Consider the following 20,764-nt stretch of genomic DNA (forward strand, 5'->3'; position numbering starts at 1 on the left):
TCACTTTAATTTAGGGGTTTGTCAACAAAAAACAACCATTAAATATAATTCAAATTTAACTCTTTATTTTTGAAACAAAATAAATGATAATAATCATAGTTCCATAACTTTGGAATTGATATAGAGTAATCACTACGAAAATCTCCTGCTTTGTGTTCGATAACAATGGCCGTTGCCTGTAAGGCTAATTGGGTTTACCAGTCAGGATGAAACTAGATTGATCAGGTTTTGCACCAGGATGGCATTAGCTTTCTTCTACCTGATCTAAACTTGAGCTCTTTTGGCATGCATTGTTTGTACTTTGAAGAGCAGTTTGTACTAAGTTTGCAAACTATGAAGTATGGAAAGGTAAATGGTTAGGCTCAGCAAGCCATCTTGCAGCCTAAGTTAAAGTGGCAGACATAGTACTAATTGTTCAAGTATTGTAAAAATAACACTTCTCATGATCACCGTTTTGCTTTAAATCATTGGATGATTAAATCATGTGACAAATTATGAATGAAAAGGAACTCATAATTACACCAGAATAATTACAAAATATATAAAATATTCTTTATAACAAAAACAAAAAGAAATATTGATGACTAGGTGACATAAATACAGAAAATATAAACTACTGTGACGTTAATTTAGTTAAGCTTAAAATGGCAGGTGGAGTGGGTTTATGTGGCTACTCAAGAGCGAGAGCGAGAAATAGGATTTAACGTCCACTCCACACAAACTAGGTCATTTTGGGTACAACACACAGTTCAATTTTGTTTCAGTAATTTTGCTTGTGCATAGGGGTCTTTAGCAGTAGGAGGATCTGGAGAAAACCCATGAGGTAGGACAGGCAACCCTACTCCTCGTCGCTTACAACAGGGAATCTCAAGAGCAAGAAATTGATGAATACAGGTAATAGTTTGAGAAGTACTGACTCTACATCAATATGTATTTCTGTCATCCCCTCCTCTCCAAAATACATCAGCTGATATTTCTGACATTCAGAATTGAAGATACAAATATAGAGAGGTCCCTTCCCTTTTAATTGAATACAAAACTTTTAAATCCAAACAGTCGTATCATTGATTATGTACATAAGATGCATTCCTTGTATTTTAAAGATGCATTTTGCAAGAGTTAAACTTAATATTGCAGGTCTTTATTTTGGCATCAAATGTGATATAAACATGTATTCAATGCTCTAGACTATTGGAGGACTGAGATTTAAATGAATTAGAACACATGCGAGGTTTAAAAATTTAACGATAAAGTGGATAATTAAGACTTAGTTTCAATTGTCAAGTACTATTGCTACCATAATAAACAATCTATACTATACTAAAACTTCAAACACTTATAACTTTACTCAGAATAAATTCATTTGAATGACATTTTCAATATATTCATTTTTCATTATCTGTTTTTGAACTATTATAGAAAGAATGTCCAGCTTTTTATCTAATTCTTACATAATGCATCTTTAAGTATAATCTTTAGTTATAGACTATCAGTCTTGAATTGGCATTATGACTTTCAAACAAAACCAAGATTAACAAATATAAATCTGTTTTTAAAAAAAATAACATCAATTTCAACTAAAATATATCTACACATTATAAAAACATTAACACAATTTTTCAATAGTAATCTCATACTTCATACTCATTGGCATCACAGGACATAACTGTGCGCTGCAGTAGATATAATATCTAATTATGGAATGATCAAATGTCATATTTAATAGGAGATTGAACATTTTTTAAACACTGGGTTCAGCCTGACTATTTACTATTAATAGTGCACAATATAATCTTTGAATAATTCTAAGTTTTTTCATATACTGACAGTTGGCGCAATTAAAATATTTAATCCTGGAAAGGACTTTTTCCTCTCGTTTCATAGCACTATAGAAAGCTATAAAATGAATATAATTCTATGTACAAGAATGAAATCAGATGTAAAACTTTTCTGTCATCACATCTTGCAATTCTCTCACAAGCACAAAGTTGTATATAAGAAATGAAGTACAAGAAAGGAAGTTACTTCCCCTTCGTCATAATTCAATGAGCACACATTTACTCAGGATTTGCATCTTTCTTGTTTACTGCACCTTTGATTGAATCTGAATATCAACATTTAATAATAATAATATCAACATTTATAAAGCGTGTTAATACTGAAGAACAGTTTCTAAGGTGACTGATAACAAATAACATAAAACGTAGTCATTACAATAATCAGGCACCTGAAAAATGAATTGATGGACAATAATTATCCTAAGATGATTATTTGGTAAATAACATACAAAATATTTTCTTTCTGGACATGTATATTTTACTGGCACAAAATAAATGTTATCATCACAGAATATTAATTTTTGCCTTTTGGCTTCATTTGCATAAAATCTGGCACAACATTTTCATTCATACACAAATCATTAAAGCTCACATTAATATTTCAAAACTGAACACAAAAATAATAGTTTTAAATCAAAAAATATACAGTTATCTTTGGTACATAAAGTCATGGCACTAATATTACAGGTTAAACATTATGCTTGAGTAGCATGACCACATTTGGATCAGTAAATGATATATAAGAGTTTATTCCTTCCAATGTTCCCAATGGATAGATGAAGGAACATCACACAAACAAATTTTTTTTAAAATGTAATTTTCATAGAAATCGTCTTTAATCCATCTCTATCCCTATGATGCAGTGTTGATTCTACACTTAAGCCTTTTATTAGAATCCATATTTAATGACATGTATTTCTTTTGAGCTTGAATACTAAACTTTATGTTGTAGACCTAAGTCTAGTACTCTCCCACAATTTTAATTGAAGGTGAATAGGTACCAAAAACAATTGTCAACTTAAATTATTTGATAGACTACAATAAGTTTAAGGGATGGATATTGAAGTGGGTATTGTCTGTCCCAGTTCTGCTGGAAACAAATTCGACTTATTTAAAAACACAGAATGCTGCTGATGTTTGACTATTTGTGTGAGCACTTATGTAAAGCCTCCTAATCACTCTAGTCTCCTTTTATAAAAAGAACTGGCCTGGAGCTTGGTATATCTATATTAATGAACACCTTTAAGATTTAAGACTAGTAGGTTTATCTGATGTATCTCAAATCATCAGTCTATCAGTCTGAATATTTAACTGCTTAATGAGACTGCCTGTATGTCTCAATATATGTGTTTCTGTTAGTGTTGTTAGAGTAGGGCTGGAAGCGAGTACTGGAAATGTTATAGCTACAGAAACTATACCTCTGTTGCAGGTTATCTTGAGGATATTCCTGCCACTGGAATTTCTGCTGGAATTGTTGTTGATGTTGACTAAAATATTGTTTTTGAAAATATGCATTTTGCTGATAATTATTTTGAGCATTGTGTAAATTTGGATTAATATTTTCATCTGGACAAACAGGTCCCTGTGGAAACATGAAATCTTGATCATTATCGCTAAATAAATAATCGTTTGTGAAATCTTCAAGGTCATTAGTATAAGGCATCGGATAACATATATTTTTGTTTCTATTCCTTTTCCTTTTCTTTTTGCCAGAAATTTGTTTCTGCGCGACGACATTTTGTTTAGGCAGTGTCTGACTTGTAATAGGATTTTGGTTGCGATTCTGATTTGCAGAAACGACAGATTTCTGTGGTTCAGGTTCTGTCTTTTTACCAAAATCTGATCCCCAAGCTTCTGATATTTGATAAAGAATAAGATTTGTCATGCGTCTGTGAGCTGTCATATCCCAATGGACGCCATCTTCTGCCCTTCTGTGTAAATGATGTCTAAGGAAGAAATGAAGATCAAGGTAGTCGAAACCATAGTATGAAACTATATGATGAGCAATCAGATTACAGGCCAATATTTTTACCCCAAGTTGGTTTTTAGCCGTCTCTACTTCTGGGACAAAAACTCCACCCCTAGCTTCTTTATCAACCGGCATAGTAGAATTCCAGATGACCAATGTATCATTGGGCAAAACTTCCTTCAGCTTTTTACACAATAAATGGAGATTTTTTCTGTAGGCTTCAATGGATTCTGTACCTAAACCATACCTAAAACATATAACAATTAACTACATTTTATTTATTATTATTGTTCTGGTCATAAGTGACTAAGATATGTTGAATGAAGTTGATTGAGTTTGACGCTTGGTTTTGGTATGTATGCTATTATTTTATTGTCAAATCAATGAAATAATTCTCCATGTATACATAATGATATTACAACATAAACTCACACATAATTTGTTACTGATATACAAATTATGAATGTTTTCAAAACAAATTGTAAATAAATTTGGTCATCAATTATCCAATCTGATTAAAACACAGATCCTATTTCGTTTTGTTTTTTTATAGTTCAAAATTTTGTTTAACTTGTCTTTACTACACTAGGATCTGGGAGAGTTATGAAATTACCGGCGCTTTGGTTGAAGTAAACCACTAGAAATGTCAACGCTGATTGATTAATCAATGTCTGATGTCATAGGGTCAAAAGCTGCTGGTACAACCCCTGATGCGACCTTCCTGTACAACTGGTCAGACCTTCATGTAGTGAAGGCCATCAAAAGTATTAAAAAAAAACTACAAAACAAACGATATATAGATCTGTATTTTAATCAATTTGGTGATAATCGATACTTGAAAGCCGTATAGATTCCCAGTCCTAACTTAGTCATCGTTTTTGATAATATGGTTATAATACACAAGGTACAATTTTATGGATACACAATTACTGAGTTTAATACTAAGCGACGTTTCGAAGAGGATACTCTCGTCTTTATCAAGCAAATGATATCGGTATGTGAATAGTACTACAATATTAGGCAAACATATACAGAATATGCAACAAAAATAACAATCAAATGCAATATAAAGATGAGAGTATCCTCGTCGAAACGTCGCTTAGTATTAAACCCAGTAATTGTGTATCCATAAAATTGTACCTTGTGTTAATATGTTCAATTACTAAATGCCAATCAAAGAAGGTTATAATACACCCTGTAATAAATTAATTTCCCCAAAAGCACCATACATGGTAATATTCTAAAGACCTCCCAAAGTGGTAATATTGCAAAGCACACCTAACATGGTAAATTAATATCCTAAAGAAATCCTAATGTGGTAATATCCCACAGTACACCTAACATGATAATAACCCACCCAGTAATAAATTGATATCTCATAGTACATCTAACTATGGTAATAACCCACCTGGTAATATCCCAAAGACAGGAGTTGATTATAACTACATCAGGCTGTTGTGTATCTTGTTTTAACTCATTAAATATATTCTCCACATATTTATTGTAACATCTTGTAATAAAATGGAATCGTATTAAATGGAAATCTGTTTTATATTCTCGAACTTCTCGATATGAAATACAGTTTGTCAACTTGGATTTTCGACCTCCATCAAGCAACTCATCTCCTTGATAATTCAATTCACCCTGTAATTATAGAACAATCTGTGTAAGACATTAACAAGTAGATACTTACATAAAAAGATAGCTGACAAATTACCATTATCAAGACAAGGTAATGTATATGCCCAGCAGCAGCTTTGGTAACATTGATCAATTGCTCAAGTTTGCAGAAACTTTCATCAAAAATCATATAAGTCAAGGAAAATATCTCTTGTATCTTTTTTATCAGAAACATATCAAAATCCATATTTAAAGAAAATTGCCCAAGAACTCTGTGGACTTGTGTATAAGTCATTGTCAGTAGATGGAGAACAATATGCTAACTTCTTTCATTCCTTGGTTTCAAATCACAATATATATTTTGGTCTTCATTTTATTTGTGAAATTTTACCTGTATAAGTGCAAGTCCGGAAATAAGGAACCTGTCACACACGATGTCAAACACAAAGTCAGGTTGCCAGTCACATATTTGATATTTTTAATACATATCTGATACAAAGTTCAAGTATTAGTTCTAGTGGTACATTTCAATCTGTTATTTCTAGGCCGGATAAGTGGCTAAACGACACACAGTGTTTGAAAAAAACGAAAACAACCAGAATTTGGCAAAGTAATATCTATATCTGAAATGATTTTCCTGAAGCAAATTAAATGAACAAAATCGGTTGCTCTGTGCCTTCTATTATTATAATTAGAATGTTACTACAAGATTGCAGAGAGTTTTAGTTTAATCAAGACTATATAGGGTATTAACTCAAGTGACACAACCTGTGTTTTCAAGATATTAGATTATTTCTACATTTTGTGAGTAAAATATCACCTTTGAATAGCATACATTGTACATACTTAAATATGGTATCATGTAGGCTTTTCATAAATATAGCGTGGGTAGAGGATCGACTATTGTGCACCTATGTTACTTTCCTCAAATGACCTTGTGGAAGGAACTGACAAACAAGCCAACAGAGAGGCTGATGTCATTAATTGCGAATTTATCTTTTTGGAAAGTATCGAGCAATCAAATTGATTATCTATATTTAGTCTAAGCAGAAATTTTTAAGGATCGAACTTAGTCAAGGTTTCTGTGTAGACACTCTCCTAAGTTAGAATCAAAATTATCTTGTCCCAAAGCATTGACTCATGACCTTAAACACCGTGTACAAATTTAAAGTCAATCGGGTATTAACTTTAGTCTCTAGTGCATACAAATGGAATTTCAATGTGGGCGTATAAAAATGAATCTATACCCTGATTTTCATCACACTCACTCAATTAGAACAAAAGATATTGTGTTCCAACGTCTCAACCAATCAATTAAAAAGTCCCCAAATCATTGTCATTAATACCTTAGCTCTCAGTTCCCCATCAGTTATATATTCATCGTTTCTTAATATTTTTACCAAATCTTTATACATACTCCTCTGTACTGAAATATATATTAAAAACACATACAGTATGACTAGTATGTAAAAATAACATTAACCCTATTAAAATTTGACAATATGACATAAAGATCATTCAACTTCAATTTGCAAATTAAGACACCGGCTCTGAATCAATGATGTACACTTGCTGGCCTCCATAAAGGCCTATATATTAAAGTATGAAAGTACTAAGAATGAAGTCCAGCCTATGCCATTTCTTTGTGTATTTTTAATTATGACATATTAAAATAGTTTTAACATTGACAACCTGACATAAAGATCATTTAACTTCAATTAGCAAATTAAGACTCGGGCTACTATTATGTGTTTATTTATAAACAATAAACATTACAGATTTGCGGGTTCTAATTGTGCCTGTGACTTCTCTTATTGAACAAGCCAACAGTGAGGCTGATGTCCCCCGCCGAAATAGGAAAATAATTAGAGGACACATATAAATTTATCACAAATTATCTTTTACAAAGTATTGAACAATCAAACAGTATATCTTTACTTCCAAAGTCTCGACCAATCAAATTGCGTATCGCTCTGCTTACCCTGAGCAGAAAATGCTCATTATCAAACTTAGTCAAGGTATTACTGTAATGAAACTATACACCAAGTTTCATCAATCTCACTTAATTAGAACTAAAGTTATCGTGTCCCAAAGCATCAACCAATCAAATTGCTTATCTCTGCTTACCCTAAGCGGAAAATGCTCATCTTCGAACTCCATCAAGGCATTGACCTAATCAACACATACACCAAGTTTGAACATTCTAGCTCAATTAGGAAGAGAGTTATCGTGCCCCAAAGTATCAACCAATCAAATTGCTTATCTCTGCTTACCCTAAGCGGAAAATGCTCATCTTCGAACTCCATCAAGGCATTGACCTAATAAACACATACACCAAGTTTGAACATTCTAGCTCAATTAAAAGTTATCGTGTCCCAAAGCATCAACCAATCAAATTGCTTATCTCTGCTTACCCTAAGCGGAAAATGCTCATCTTCGAACTCCATCAAGGCATTGACCTAATAAACACATACACCAAGTTTGAACATTCTAGCCCAATTAGGAAGAGAGTTATCGTGTCCCAAAGCATCAACCAATCAAATTGCTTATCTCTGCTTACCCTAAGCGGAAAATGCTCATCTTCGAACTCCATCAAGGCATTGACCTAATAAACACATACACCAAGTTTGAACATTCTAGCTCAATTAGGAAGAGAGTTATTGTGTCCCAAAAAGTGTGACGGACAGACAGACGGACGGACAGACAGACGGACAGACGGACGGACGGACGGACAGACAGACGGACGAACCCATTTTAATAGTCCCCTGCTTTCTTCGAAAGGCGGGGGACAATAAGTTTCTTCAAATAAGCACATATTTTACAGTGCAGTGGGAGTACCTATTATAGCATGTTCCTGAAGCAATGACTGCGAGTTTCACAACATCTGGCCGTTGCTTGTTTACTTCACAATTCTCAAACTTATAGCTATGTTATCTATAGACAAGTGAGCAGTAGCATCCAGTCAGAAGTTGTGACATCGAAACCTCCACGAAAACCTTGACATTGAATGAACCTTGAACTATCATAGGCAGACATTTTAGCTTGAATGTGCGAGACTTGGTATTCGCTATGATTGAGGAATCTGACAGGCTCACAAGCTGGGCTTGTACCCAATCGAAATTAGTGCAGCATATTGCGGGGTATTATGTGAAGGTCTTGATAAGATGTATGTAGTTAAAGCAAGATCAAGGCTTCTATTGAATTTGAAGATGCTACACATGATTTTATTTATAAGTGATGACATCTTAATCTGTGTGAATTAAAGTTAAACTGATTTGTATTTCAGATTTTATTTTTGGAACAATTTCATTATTTATTTATTTCAATGAATAAAATATGAATAAATAACTGGACTTACCTGAAGACCCCAAAACAACAATAAACTTATTATGTAGCAGTTTTTCAACATCTTTCTTCACAAATAATTCACTCATCTTGATACTTATCATAATCTCTGAAACACAGAATATACTTCATTAGAAAGGGAGAAGAAGTCAGTTTAGTTTAGCAAAATATATCAGGTAATTCTGTGCCTGGTATTCTGTTAGAAACAATACTAGTATGGTAGTATGAATGATGAAGAGCTCATAATTTTACCAACACTTAATAGTTGACAATGGCTTCTTTATATTGTCTGCAAAAATATCAATTCAACTTTCATAAAATTTCAGTTTGCAAGTGATTCAAAATTCGTCAAATGACAATCAGGAGCTTTAAGCTGTATATTTATCTATAATAGTACATTGCATTAAAATTATTGATATACAACTTAATGTTATTAAACAAATTAAAGATTGGTTGCCAGGCCACGAAACATATGCCCACAGCAGCTAAATCGTCCAGGCAGTCAACAAGAGTTGTTGCATATTGTTATTTTTGTTGGTAATGAAACATTTATAAAACACTAAAATCTGATTAAGAGTAACAACTCATTAAAGATACATTCCCGCGTACAAACTGGGTGATTTAATATATGGACTAAAAACATATTCAAACTAATTAATTTGTCATAATTTTGCTTCAAAACCTTCTCAAACATTGTAATTGCCAAGGAATGCCCTGCTATAAAAATTTGATCAAACCAGGTCATGTTTAGGTCACGTGACTTATCTCTCTCGGAAGTCAGAGGAGAATCCATCACATACATTAGACGATGTCGTCTTTAATCGTTTACTATTTATTACAAATATCGAATCCTAATTAAATTCTCGGATTATCCACTACCCGCGTCTTTTCCCCATCATGTTAATCTCAGACAGTGTTGTACGTCTAACTCTTCATAAAGTTTATCAACTTGTACAACAGGCACTCAATGTTCGCGTGTGACCTTTGACATCACGTGTGCAGAAATTCCTAACCGTCGGGCTGTCGATTAGGGGAACCTTTACATTTTTGTCCTATATACGCTCCATGAGTGATTTTCGGGGAATCCAGTATTTTTCTAGTAAGATTGGATATCTCTACTTTCCATATACCAAAATTGCCATACTTTTATTGGAAATAACCACCCGATAAATACTTTTCTGGGAACCCATCTTTAAGTAATTATCCGAAAATCATTAGAATTGGTTTAGCCCATGCTAACGTTTAGTATACAAAACATTTAATATCACAGATTTAGCTGTTCAAGTTTTCAAACATCACTGAAAATCAATATACTTGTTCATCTCAAGACCTTAAACTCTGTGTATCAATCTAAAGTCAATCAAAATGATTATATATAGGCGTAATCAGATGATAACTATGGTCTCGAAAGTATCCTCAAGATTACAGTCTGATTATCCGATATGCACGCATATCGAAGCAACCAAGATCTTTTGGATATAAACATGTATTTAAATTTCATCAAGAATAAAAATTGTGACCTCAAGAGGTTCCACAAGCTAAAAAACGTGATTTTTCGTACAATCAGGGAATTTACAGCCCGATATGCTGGAATATCGAAAGGAACAAAGATCTTTGCGTTATAAACATACATTTCATGTTTCATCAAAATCGGATATAAATTGTGACTTCTACTTCTAGAGGGTCCAAAACCTTGGTATACATACCTTTACACTATTTGCGTACAAGGAGTGGTCATTTTGTCCATCAGTAAGTTTCGGTCGGATTGTCATGAAATTCGAACTCCATCATCATTATGGTGTAACGGTGATATATTTGAACCATTTTTTTAAATCGGATAAAAATTGCGTCCTCTAAAGCGACCACAAGCTAAAAACATGATTTTTCGTACAATCATGGGCCATAATCCAGGAAGTTACGATCCGATATCGAAAGGAACCTTGATCTTTGGATTATAAATGAAATGTTGTTTAATGGCACGTCAGCTCCATTTAGGCTATATTGCGCCAAATCTTTGGCTTATAAACATACATTTCAAGTTTCATCAAAATCGGATGAAAATTGTGACCTGTAGAGTGTCTACAAGCTAAAAACGGAATTTTTCGTACAATCAGATACCATAAGGCATAATCCATAAAGTTACGGTCCGATACATGCCAATTTCAAAAGGCATCAAGATCCGTCAAAATCAGATAAAAATTATGACCTGTAGATTGTCCCCAAATCATTCGGACAGGGGTGACGACAATATACGTCCACATGAAAATTTGGGCGTATAAAAATGCCCAATAAACAAGCTTCAACTGAAAAAATTGGGTTAAATTAAATAAATCTAGGAAAACTTACAAGATGCATGTACAAACTACCACACAGTTTTGTAAACTCAAGCAGAAACAGAATTTGAGACAATGTTTATCATGTAATCAAAATCTATCTATACCACCATTCTTCTAGCTGGAGTTTTCATACTTTATATACATTGACTATTATGACTTTAATCACTTTATCTGGAACTGAGATAAAGCTGTCTACTCTATAACTATCCAGTTTAATTAATATAATGTAAAATGCACTTGCTTTAATCTACAATCACACTGAAGATAAATACATACTGGTACATATAGGTTGTGTAAACATGAAGTGGCGGCTTATAAATTACTACAAGCTTTTCCTGTAAGTTGACAATGTCACTCATACTGATATGGGTACACTCAATTTTGGCACATAAAACCATTTGTTCCCACCATAGTTTCAAAATATTTTAGGAAGTTAAACACAATTGTCTTGCAATGAAAATATAGAAGGTAGTAGCTTTCATTTGTTTAGCCTATATCAAGAAAGTATACATTTAATGCTTAAAGAAGTCTTTTTTGAAGTATTATTTTCAGTTAATTCATCACACAGGATTTGTAAATATGTGACATAAATACCCTTTTAAAGCAAGAATTGCATCTTTTCTAAAAAAGTCATAACAAAAATCATTTGTAAATCAATTACTTTTAAAATAGGTTGTTAAACCACTACTATAAAATCATAGGAATCCTAGCACTTAATAAACATTCACATAAAGATAGGTTGCCAGGCAATGAAACATACGCCCACGGCAACTAAATCGTCCGGGCAGTCAACAAGGGTTGTCACATATTTTTACTTTTTTCATGAATTAAACATTTATAATACATGTACACTAAAATCTGATTAAGAGCAACAACTCACGAAGTAATTATCAGAAAACTATTAGAATTTGTTTGGTTTTTATAAAGTTCTGCCCCATGCTAACGTTTTGTATGCAAAGCTTTTAATATCATGGATTTAACTGTTCAAGTCATAAAAATTCATTGAAAATCAATATACTTGTTCGTCTCAAGATCTTAAACTCTGTGTATCAATCTGAAGTCAATCGGATGATAACTTTAGCTTTTAGAGCGTCACAAGATTTTGCAAAGTGATCAAGGGCCATAACTTTGGCAGTAATTATCGGAAATCGTTGAAAATCAATAGGAATCTTCGTCTCATGACCTCAAACACTGTGTATAAATTTAAACTGCCAGAGTTATGGCCCTTGATCACTTCAAAAAATCTTGTGTATGCTCTAGAGGCTAAAGTTAATATCCGATTGAGTTTAAATTTATACACAGTGTTTGAGGTCATGAGACGAAGATTCCTATTGATTTTCAACGATTTTCGATAATTACCACCAAAGTTAAGGCCCTTGATCACTTTGCAAAATCTTGTGACGCTCTAAAGGCTAAAGTTATCTTCAGATTGATACACAGGGTTTAAGATCTTGAGACGAACAAGTATATTGATTTTCAATGAATTTTTATGACTTGAACAGTTAAATCCATGATATTAAAAGCTTTGCATACAAAACGTTAGCATGGGGCAGAACTTTATAAAAACCAAACAAATTCTAATAGTTTTCTGATAATTACTTCGTGAGTTGTTGCTCTTAATCAGATTTTAGTGTATTATAAATGTTTCATTACCGAAAAAAGTAAAAATATGCGACAACCCTTGTTGACTGCCCGGACGATTTAGATGCTGTGGGCGTATGTTTCGTTGCCTGGCAATCTATCTTTTATACTTTTGATGGCCTACACTACATGAAGATCTGACCACATGGTTTTTTTTGCGTCACACAAGCAGTTTTTGACCCAATGATGTCTGATATTTGATTAAACAATCAGCATTGATGTTTCTATTGGATTACCCACAGTTCCGTGCAGGTCACACCAAAAGCTCGCCGTAACAGACCGTTTCATTGGCTAATCCCTCACATCATCCAGAACATATTAATGATAACCAACTCTTCCAGATCCTAGTGTAGTAAAGACAAGTAAAACGATATTTTGAACTATAAAAAACGAAACGAAATAGGATCTGTGTTTTAATCAGATTGTTTTGACAACTAAATAATTCAAACATTCCAAATTTTCAAACATTAACACATATGAGAAGTGACTTGATTAAAATAGGTACGTGTCATTGGTCTGATCAGGTTGGGGTGGGGATGTTTTTACTGCATTATTAAAAGTATTTATGGAGCTGCCGTAGTGTGTTTGTGAGCAATAACCGACTCACTGATCAGGATGTCTCAGGTTCTCTCACTGGTGTTGGCCTGCGAACATTCCTGGGATTTTCTGATGTGGTTTGCCCTTGCCAGTGATGCAGGACAGAGTGACTGACAAGGGTCAAGGACAGTGTCTAGTTATTTGGTTTGTACAAAAAACTGAGGTCTGTGTATGTACACATTTGCGTAGACGTAAATGAATCCTTGGCAGTTGAAAATCAAAATAAAGAGTATTTTGCAAAAATTCACAGGCACTCTTTATGGTGTATGCCTGTCTTCGTTAGCCCAGTCAGGGCAGAAAAGTAGGCTGTTAAACCTTATTTCATTTCTATCATGAATATGAGTACCATATTAATACTGTTGTGATTTTGCCCTGTTGTTCCAGTAAGCCGCCTGGATAATGAAGAATACCCGCGGCTATAAAATACGGGTAAGCCGACCAGTGACGCACCTAGACTTTTGGATGCTGACTAATAACAAGGTAACTTGGATTAATTGCTTATCGCGGACGTGCCTTACTTGCCAAGTGAGACTTAATTGGTTAAACACATTCGACACAACAATACATTATGTAGCCTACCGGTATGAATTTCAGATTACCGGTAACTTTAAATTAGTTTATTACTTTTTATTAGACATTTGTATGTATGCTTGTCTCTTTGGTTAATTTAAAGTAGCTAAGTCTCTAACGCAATATCATCTAAAGTCATACACCTTGAAAATACGAATTATTTGTCAATTCAAATCAACATTGATGTTGTGATCTTACCAGGAAAAGACAGGCTTCTGATATCCAATATTTAAGACAAAATAAACATTTTACCATTGGTACACGAATCGTGTACCATAGTGCGTTTTAGCGTCATTTGCAAAAAGTAACCAGAAAGAATGAGGCTAGACATATTCAACTGGAGAACCTGCTCAATAGACTGGAATAACCAGACGCTAGAAATTGCTATAGGGTTGAGACACAGGCCGTATTTCGCTGGACATAACTGATTTGAAATTAAAGTAGCTAAGTCTCTAACTCAATAACATCCAAAGTCTTACTAGTTGAAAATATGAATTATTTGTTAATTCAAATCAACATTGATGTTGTGATCTTACCAGGAAAAGACAGACTTCTGATATCCAATATTTAAGACAAAATAAACCTTTTACCATTGGTACACGAATCGTGTACCATAGTGCATTTTAGCGTCATTTGCAACAAGTGACCAGAAAGAACGAGGCTAGACATATTCAACTGGAGAGCCTGCTCAATAGACCGGAATAACCAGATGCTAGAAATTGCTATAGGGTTGAGACACATGCCGTATTATCATATGTGTTGCGACCCATTTGTGTCAATTTCTAGATCCCAAATATTAGCAATTTTGGTCCTTTAAAGCATGAAAAATTGAACAGGCAATAGGCCTCCTATCACGAGTCCTAATTTAAAGGAGCTAAATCGCTAATATTTGGGATCTAGAAATTGACACAAATGGGTCGCAACACATATGATAATGTAATATGAATGTATATAAACTGATTTACATTCAATCATTTCTGTTTTGCTGTAATTTCTAATCGGTTATGTTCGGCGAAATAAGCCAGAAGTCTCAATTGAATGACAATCTTTAGCGTCTGGTTATTCCAGTCTAAACCGATGGTATTTATTGCGCTTGCTCTCCAGATAAGTATATAGCGTCACCATTTGACATGACTTGTGGAATATGTCTAGCCTCGTTCTTTGAGTCCCTTGTTCCAAATAGCGCTGAAACGCACTGTGGTACACGATTCGTGTACCAATGGTAAAATAAATGTTTATTTTGTCTTGAATATCGGATATCAGAAGCCCATCTTTTCCCCGTAAGATCACAAGACCAATGTTGATTTGAATTGACAAATAATTCGTGTTTCCAATGTCGAAGATTTTTGAAGATATTGAGTTAGAGACTTAGCTACTTTAAGACTAATAGTCAAGACGGAAACAATTGAATGTAAATCAGTTATACAATCAGATTTCATTATTATATACTATTCAAAAAAAGTAGGGGATATTTGATTTTGGGGGCATAATACTAAAATATGCAAATGACTACGAAAAAAGTCACTATAGAACCTAACAGAAGAAACATTTCCAGTTACATGTGACGCCCAAACGCACCAATAGCTACCGCATGGAATGCAGGTGATGCTTGGGATCATCATGGGGGTCCAACCCAAGATTTGCACGACTCTGACTTTGAATGTTACAGTCATTGTGGCATTGAATTCCAGGGTGGAAACATCAGTTTAATTGTTTTAGTGACCAGAAAACAAATTTTGATATGCGTCGGCTTACCCAAAATGAAAGGTTACGTGCCCTTGGCATGCTACAGATCGGCACAACACAGGCGGTTGTGGCGCGGACGATGAATGTTTCTCAGTCTGTCATAAGCAGGCTATGGTCCAGATATCGTGATACACAATCTGTACAGGACAGACCACGCTCAGGACGACAACTCAAGCTCAGGATCGATTTATCCGTACCTTGCCCTTGAGAAATCGTGTCATCACAGCAAATCAGATCAGCGCTCGTCTTCAAACAGACACTGGTGTGAGAGTGAGTGGCCAGACGATTCGGAATCGACTGCATAGGGGTCACCTTCGCGCCCGACGTCCTCGCGTGATCCCTTGTTTGAGAGATCATCACATTCAGGCAAGACGTCGTTGGTGTAGGGATCGTCAACACTGGGATAATCGACGCTGGAGCAATGTGATGTTTTCAGATGAGTCAAGGTTCACTGTTGATTTTTTGGACAGACGTAGGAGGGTGTGGCGTCGTCGAAACGAGCGCTTCCAAGACGTTAACGTCATCAGACATGATCGATTTGGGGGTGGTTCTGTTATGGTGTGGGGAGGCATCACTTGCTGGAAGAACAGCTTTACATGTTGTTGCAGGGCGTGTTACAGGCCAGTACTACCGGGACAACATCTTGGCAGTCCATGTTGTGCCGTTCGCACGACGTCATGGCCGCCGTTTCATCTTCCAGGATGACAACGCAAGATGTCACAGGGCCAGGATCGTTACAGGTTACCTCCAACAACAGAACATCACCACATTACCTTGGCCAGCACTGAGTCCCGACCTCTCCCCCATCGAGCATGTCTGGGACATGCTTGGACAGAGGTTACGTCAACGTCAACAACGTCCTGCCAATGTCCAAGAACTTGCTGCTGCGTTGCAACAGGAATGGGACAATCTGGACCAAAATGACCTTAGACGTCTCATTAGGAGTATGCCACGTCGGATCAATGCTTGTTTGGCAAACAGAGGAGGATTTACCCGTTACTGACTTGGTTGTGATGCTGTGGTAACTTTGCTGTTTGACCCCGGGTATCATTTTACCCTTATAATGGTCAGTCTGTGCCTTACTTAGTCTAACGATCATTTGGAATAAATCGATGAATGTGAACTTCATTTCATTTTGTCATTTGTTTCTTCGTCAGTTTCATTAGGTGACTTTAATAACACTTAAAAATCAAATATCCCCTACTTTTTTTGAATAGTATATGCTGCGACAATTTCTAGGTCCCAAATATTAGCAATTTAGGTCCTTTAAAGCATGAAAAATTGAACAGGCAATAGGCCTCCTATCACGAGTCCTGATGACAAAGTTTCACTTTTATTTTACACTTACTACTTATTACATATTACATTACAATAGCAGGTCCAATAAATCGCATATATAATAATTGTCGCTAAATCGTGTTAGTCCTCTAAATTACAATTTAGTCATGAAACCAGCATACAGTGATTGATACAGCTGCCATACACTTACCAAGAAATTAGAAACATTTGAACTTTAAACAACCCAATATGATGATGACGAAAATATAAATATAAAAACCCAAATCAAGATTCCCGCTGAATCTTATCCACTAGGCTTGTCTTCCGGTTGAGCGGTAGATTCCAATTTTAGCAAAAGGTGTTTTTTGGAAACGAGAAAAATTAAATTGTTGCCGGTATCTTGTTTGCGTTTCTAATATTAACATCATTACTTCATTTATTTAATAATTTAATAGAAACCATCCTTTGTGTAAATATATTGCTAAAGTTCGATGTGTATTTTAAAATGTTTACTTTTTAAATCATCTCGTGTATTTAAGAAAATGGATTGATCCATGAAGAAATTTTCAGTAAGAGTTATATATAGTTTCTATATATCTCTATGACAGTAATCAATTTCTGTGGTTTTTAATTACTACACTACTTTTAAAAAAATGCAAATTATAAATTAATCATTTGATAGCTTGCATATTTTGAAAATGCATGGAAGGTCAAAAGGCAGGAGAAATATTTTTAAATCTTTTTTAATGTGTCGCTTGTTAAAAATTAGGGTGACACAACGACAACATTATTTTTATCCCCCATTGCCAAAAAACTCGTGAACGGGATAGGGGCTATAATGTTATACAATCACATTGAAATGTGGTCGTATTATTTTGCCGCCGTCTTCATTAGCTCAGTTCGGAGCAGGACAGAAGGACGTTAAACCCCTTCTCATTTCATTTCATTTCATTTATTGCCGTCGGTCTATATAGCGTCCACAATTGCTTGTGGACATGCTAGAGGCTACACTTAATATCCGATTGAAAAAGACAATAAGAATCCTATTAATTTTCAACAATTTCCGATAAGTGCCAGAGTTATCCCTTGATCACTTTGGAAAATTGTCTGGACACTAGAGGCTCAAGTTAATATTAGATTGACTTTAAATTTATACACACAGTGTTTAAGGTTATCAGACGAAGAAGCCTATTGATTTTCAACCATTTCCAACAATTACTGCTAGAGACTAATATTAATGTAAATTTATACACAGTTTAAGGTCATGAGACTGACAATCAAAACAAATTCTAAGGATTTCTGATAATTACTTAATGGGAAGTTATTCGTCCTCAGATATTAGTGTGTTGTAAATGTTTTCATTACTGACAAAAGAAAAAATATGCAACAAACCTTGTTGACTGCCAAGACGATTTACCTGCTGTGGGCGTATGTTTCATTGACTGGCAACCTATCTTTACATGAGAGGACAAACCATATCGATAGCCTACTCAGCGTTCCACAAATTTTTTGGTTCAGGAGCTAACAGATCTTTTTAAACTTCAGTGTGATGCATTGCTGGCTGTCATGAGAGGATTCAGCATTGCATGACCATATCCCTTTTTTGAGTTTTCCCCCATTTGTCAAAAACCTTGTGACCTTGATAGATGCTACAGTTTGTAACTCTTTTGTATCAAATTTGGTGTGAAGCATTGTGTTCATCAGAGGACGAATCCTATCGATATTCAGCATTGCTAAACACCTACGATAGAGGCTACAGTTTTTAACCCTATCAATATTTAGCATAGATGCAACACTTTTTAATACGGTAGATTTTTTTCAAGCTTGTGTAAAATAGATCACATTTCTTGAAAGCATCCCTTATCAAATTTGGTCAACATTCAAGTTTTCCTTTCGGATAAGCTGCTGTCAAGATATAGCGACTCTGTGGGCATATTTCCAGGTTTTGGATGGCTATCTTCAGAAATTAAAAAAAAAGGTAATCAGGCTGTTGAGACAATAATTTGCTTGTGCATAGCGGTCTTTAGCAGTGGGAGCAAACTGGAGGACCAGGGGAAAAACCACGAGGTTGGATAGGCAAACCCTACTCCTTGTCACGTACAACCGGGGAATGTGACGTGAAAAAGTCATGCAAAGTTCTCTTATTCATCTCAGACTATTTCCTGATTTTTGGCTTGACACCAAACTTAGATCATAAAGTGCAATTAAAATTAGGTACCTATCTCTTACCAATTTCAGAGTTTTGTTAAGTGTCCAAATCAGTCCAAATCCAATTAATATATAATCCACTATAATCCACACAGTGCCCACATCACTGTAATGAGTTTTCTAGAACATAGGTTGATAAAAAATAAGGCATCTAATTACTAATAGACAACCAGGCAAAAAATATTTAAAGTCAATCTGATAGTAAAATGTGGATGACTGACAGGTATAAAAACAACACTCACATGTCAATGTGAATGTATAAAAATACAGATTTGATTTGGTTTTTCAAAAATCTGTATTTGTCAGGGTTTTTTTTTGTTTTATTTTACCAGATTTTTGTATGTAGATGAGTAAGTAACAAATATTAAAAAAAAAATATATATAAATCTTTTAAAACCAAGATATATCAATAAATAAAGTCAGTCTTTCCGCCTCTCATACAAGTACTTTAAGTCATACTCTGAATCGGCCCATAATCTGGTAATATGAGAAATATTTACGTGTTTCTGTCCTTCAGTCGAAACACGTATTATTTTTGTAAGTGTTTTTATTATTTTTTTGGTGGGGGGGGGGTGGATTTAGTCAGAGTTTGCAGCCAAAACTGTGCATGGTGCAAACATTCTGCCAACGTTAAAATGGTTGCCCACTGTGGCTCTATTTATTGAATATAAATTAGGTTATTTTTGACAAACAGGAAGTGTTTTACAGATGGGACAAGAAATAATCTCAGATTGCCCATATCTCGGTTATTTCTCAACAGATCTTCTTCGGGTTTTCATTTTTGGATTCTTTGGATGAATCCCATATGGGCCCTGACTGCCGGTTTTTCTAAATTCAGAAGTTTAGTTTTAGCATCAAAGTTTTCTTCATCATTTTTTCGACATTCAAGATGGTGTAACTCCATCACTATTTCAGTTATCAAGTTGAAACTTGGTAGGATTAGGAACTCGTAGATGCCTTCAAAATGGCATATATACAAATTTTGTGACGGCTTCCAGAAACTTCATTTTTCCCAAACATAATAGTTCTCTTCATTTTAAAAACAGACCGAAAATGACATATTTTTTAGCCCCAGATATTATCTTTCATTTTTAGAGACCTTGTTCCATAACATTTTCAACGGTTTGGCGGCCACATTGGATTTTACTAAAAACCCTCAAATCGATATTTAGCCCACAGTTTCATTCCAATTTTTGAAAACTTTTTTTTGTTTTGAACATACTCTAAATGGCAACAATTCTTACAGGGCCGATTTTTTAATTTCGAGTTTCTTTTATTTCCGGTTTTCATTTTGAATTTTGTTCGACTTTTCAACACCTATCTGATAACCGAACCTTTTAATGACCCTTGACCTTTGTATATATGATGACCCTCATGTCTACTAAAACTAATTTCAAAAAGTTCAGTCTTGAAGTATAACTTCCAGTTTTATTAAGAGTTCAAAATGACAGGTATTGGATCTTACTATACTCAAGAATGCATGGTATCTTGATTGTTGACGTGACAAGCCATGACAAGGCGTGACCTGACCTACCGAAACACATCAGTAGGCTTACTCCTTTAGAGTCCTAGTTATATTTATTTCCGGAAGACATAAATTGATTAATCTGATTATG

At 34.6% G+C, this 20,764-nt stretch overlaps 1 protein-coding gene across 1 annotated transcript; it reads right to left on the reverse strand.

The window, feature by feature from the left end:
* Window positions 1–43: 43 nt before the first annotated feature.
* Window positions 44–17,237, reverse strand: LOC126815626 (PC-esterase domain-containing protein 1B). Its single transcript, XM_050541355.2, has 5 exons — window positions 17,152–17,237; window positions 8,786–8,881; window positions 6,774–6,853; window positions 5,216–5,451; window positions 44–4,054 (listed from the first exon to the last, which is right to left on the reverse strand). Exons 2-5 carry the CDS (start codon window positions 8,874–8,876, stop codon window positions 3,154–3,156), a joined length of 1,308 nt encoding a protein of 435 aa, XP_050397312.1. The 5' UTR covers window positions 8,877–8,881; window positions 17,152–17,237; the 3' UTR covers window positions 44–3,153.
* Window positions 17,238–20,764: the final 3,527 nt, after the last annotated feature.

The sequence above is a fragment of the Patella vulgata genome, chromosome 3 (genome assembly GCF_932274485.2).
Source record: "Patella vulgata chromosome 3, xgPatVulg1.2, whole genome shotgun sequence".
Classification (NCBI taxonomy): domain Eukaryota; kingdom Metazoa; phylum Mollusca; class Gastropoda; family Patellidae; genus Patella; species Patella vulgata.

What these genes read in the sequence shown, in the direction of transcription:
- LOC126815626 (XM_050541355.2), bottom strand. Translation starts at nt 8,876, where the DNA reads ATGATAAGTATCAAGATGAGTGAATTATTTGTGAAGAAAGATGTTGAA. An exon ending in TGTTGTTTTGGGGTCTTCAG is followed by an intron (nt 6,854 to 8,785) that starts GTAAGTCCAGTT and finishes TATATATTTCAG; the next exon opens with TACAGAGGAGTATGTATAAA. An exon ending in TGTCTTTGGGATATTACCAG is followed by an intron (nt 4,055 to 5,215) that starts GTGGGTTATTAC and finishes TATATGTTTTAG; the next exon opens with GTATGGTTTAGGTACAGAAT.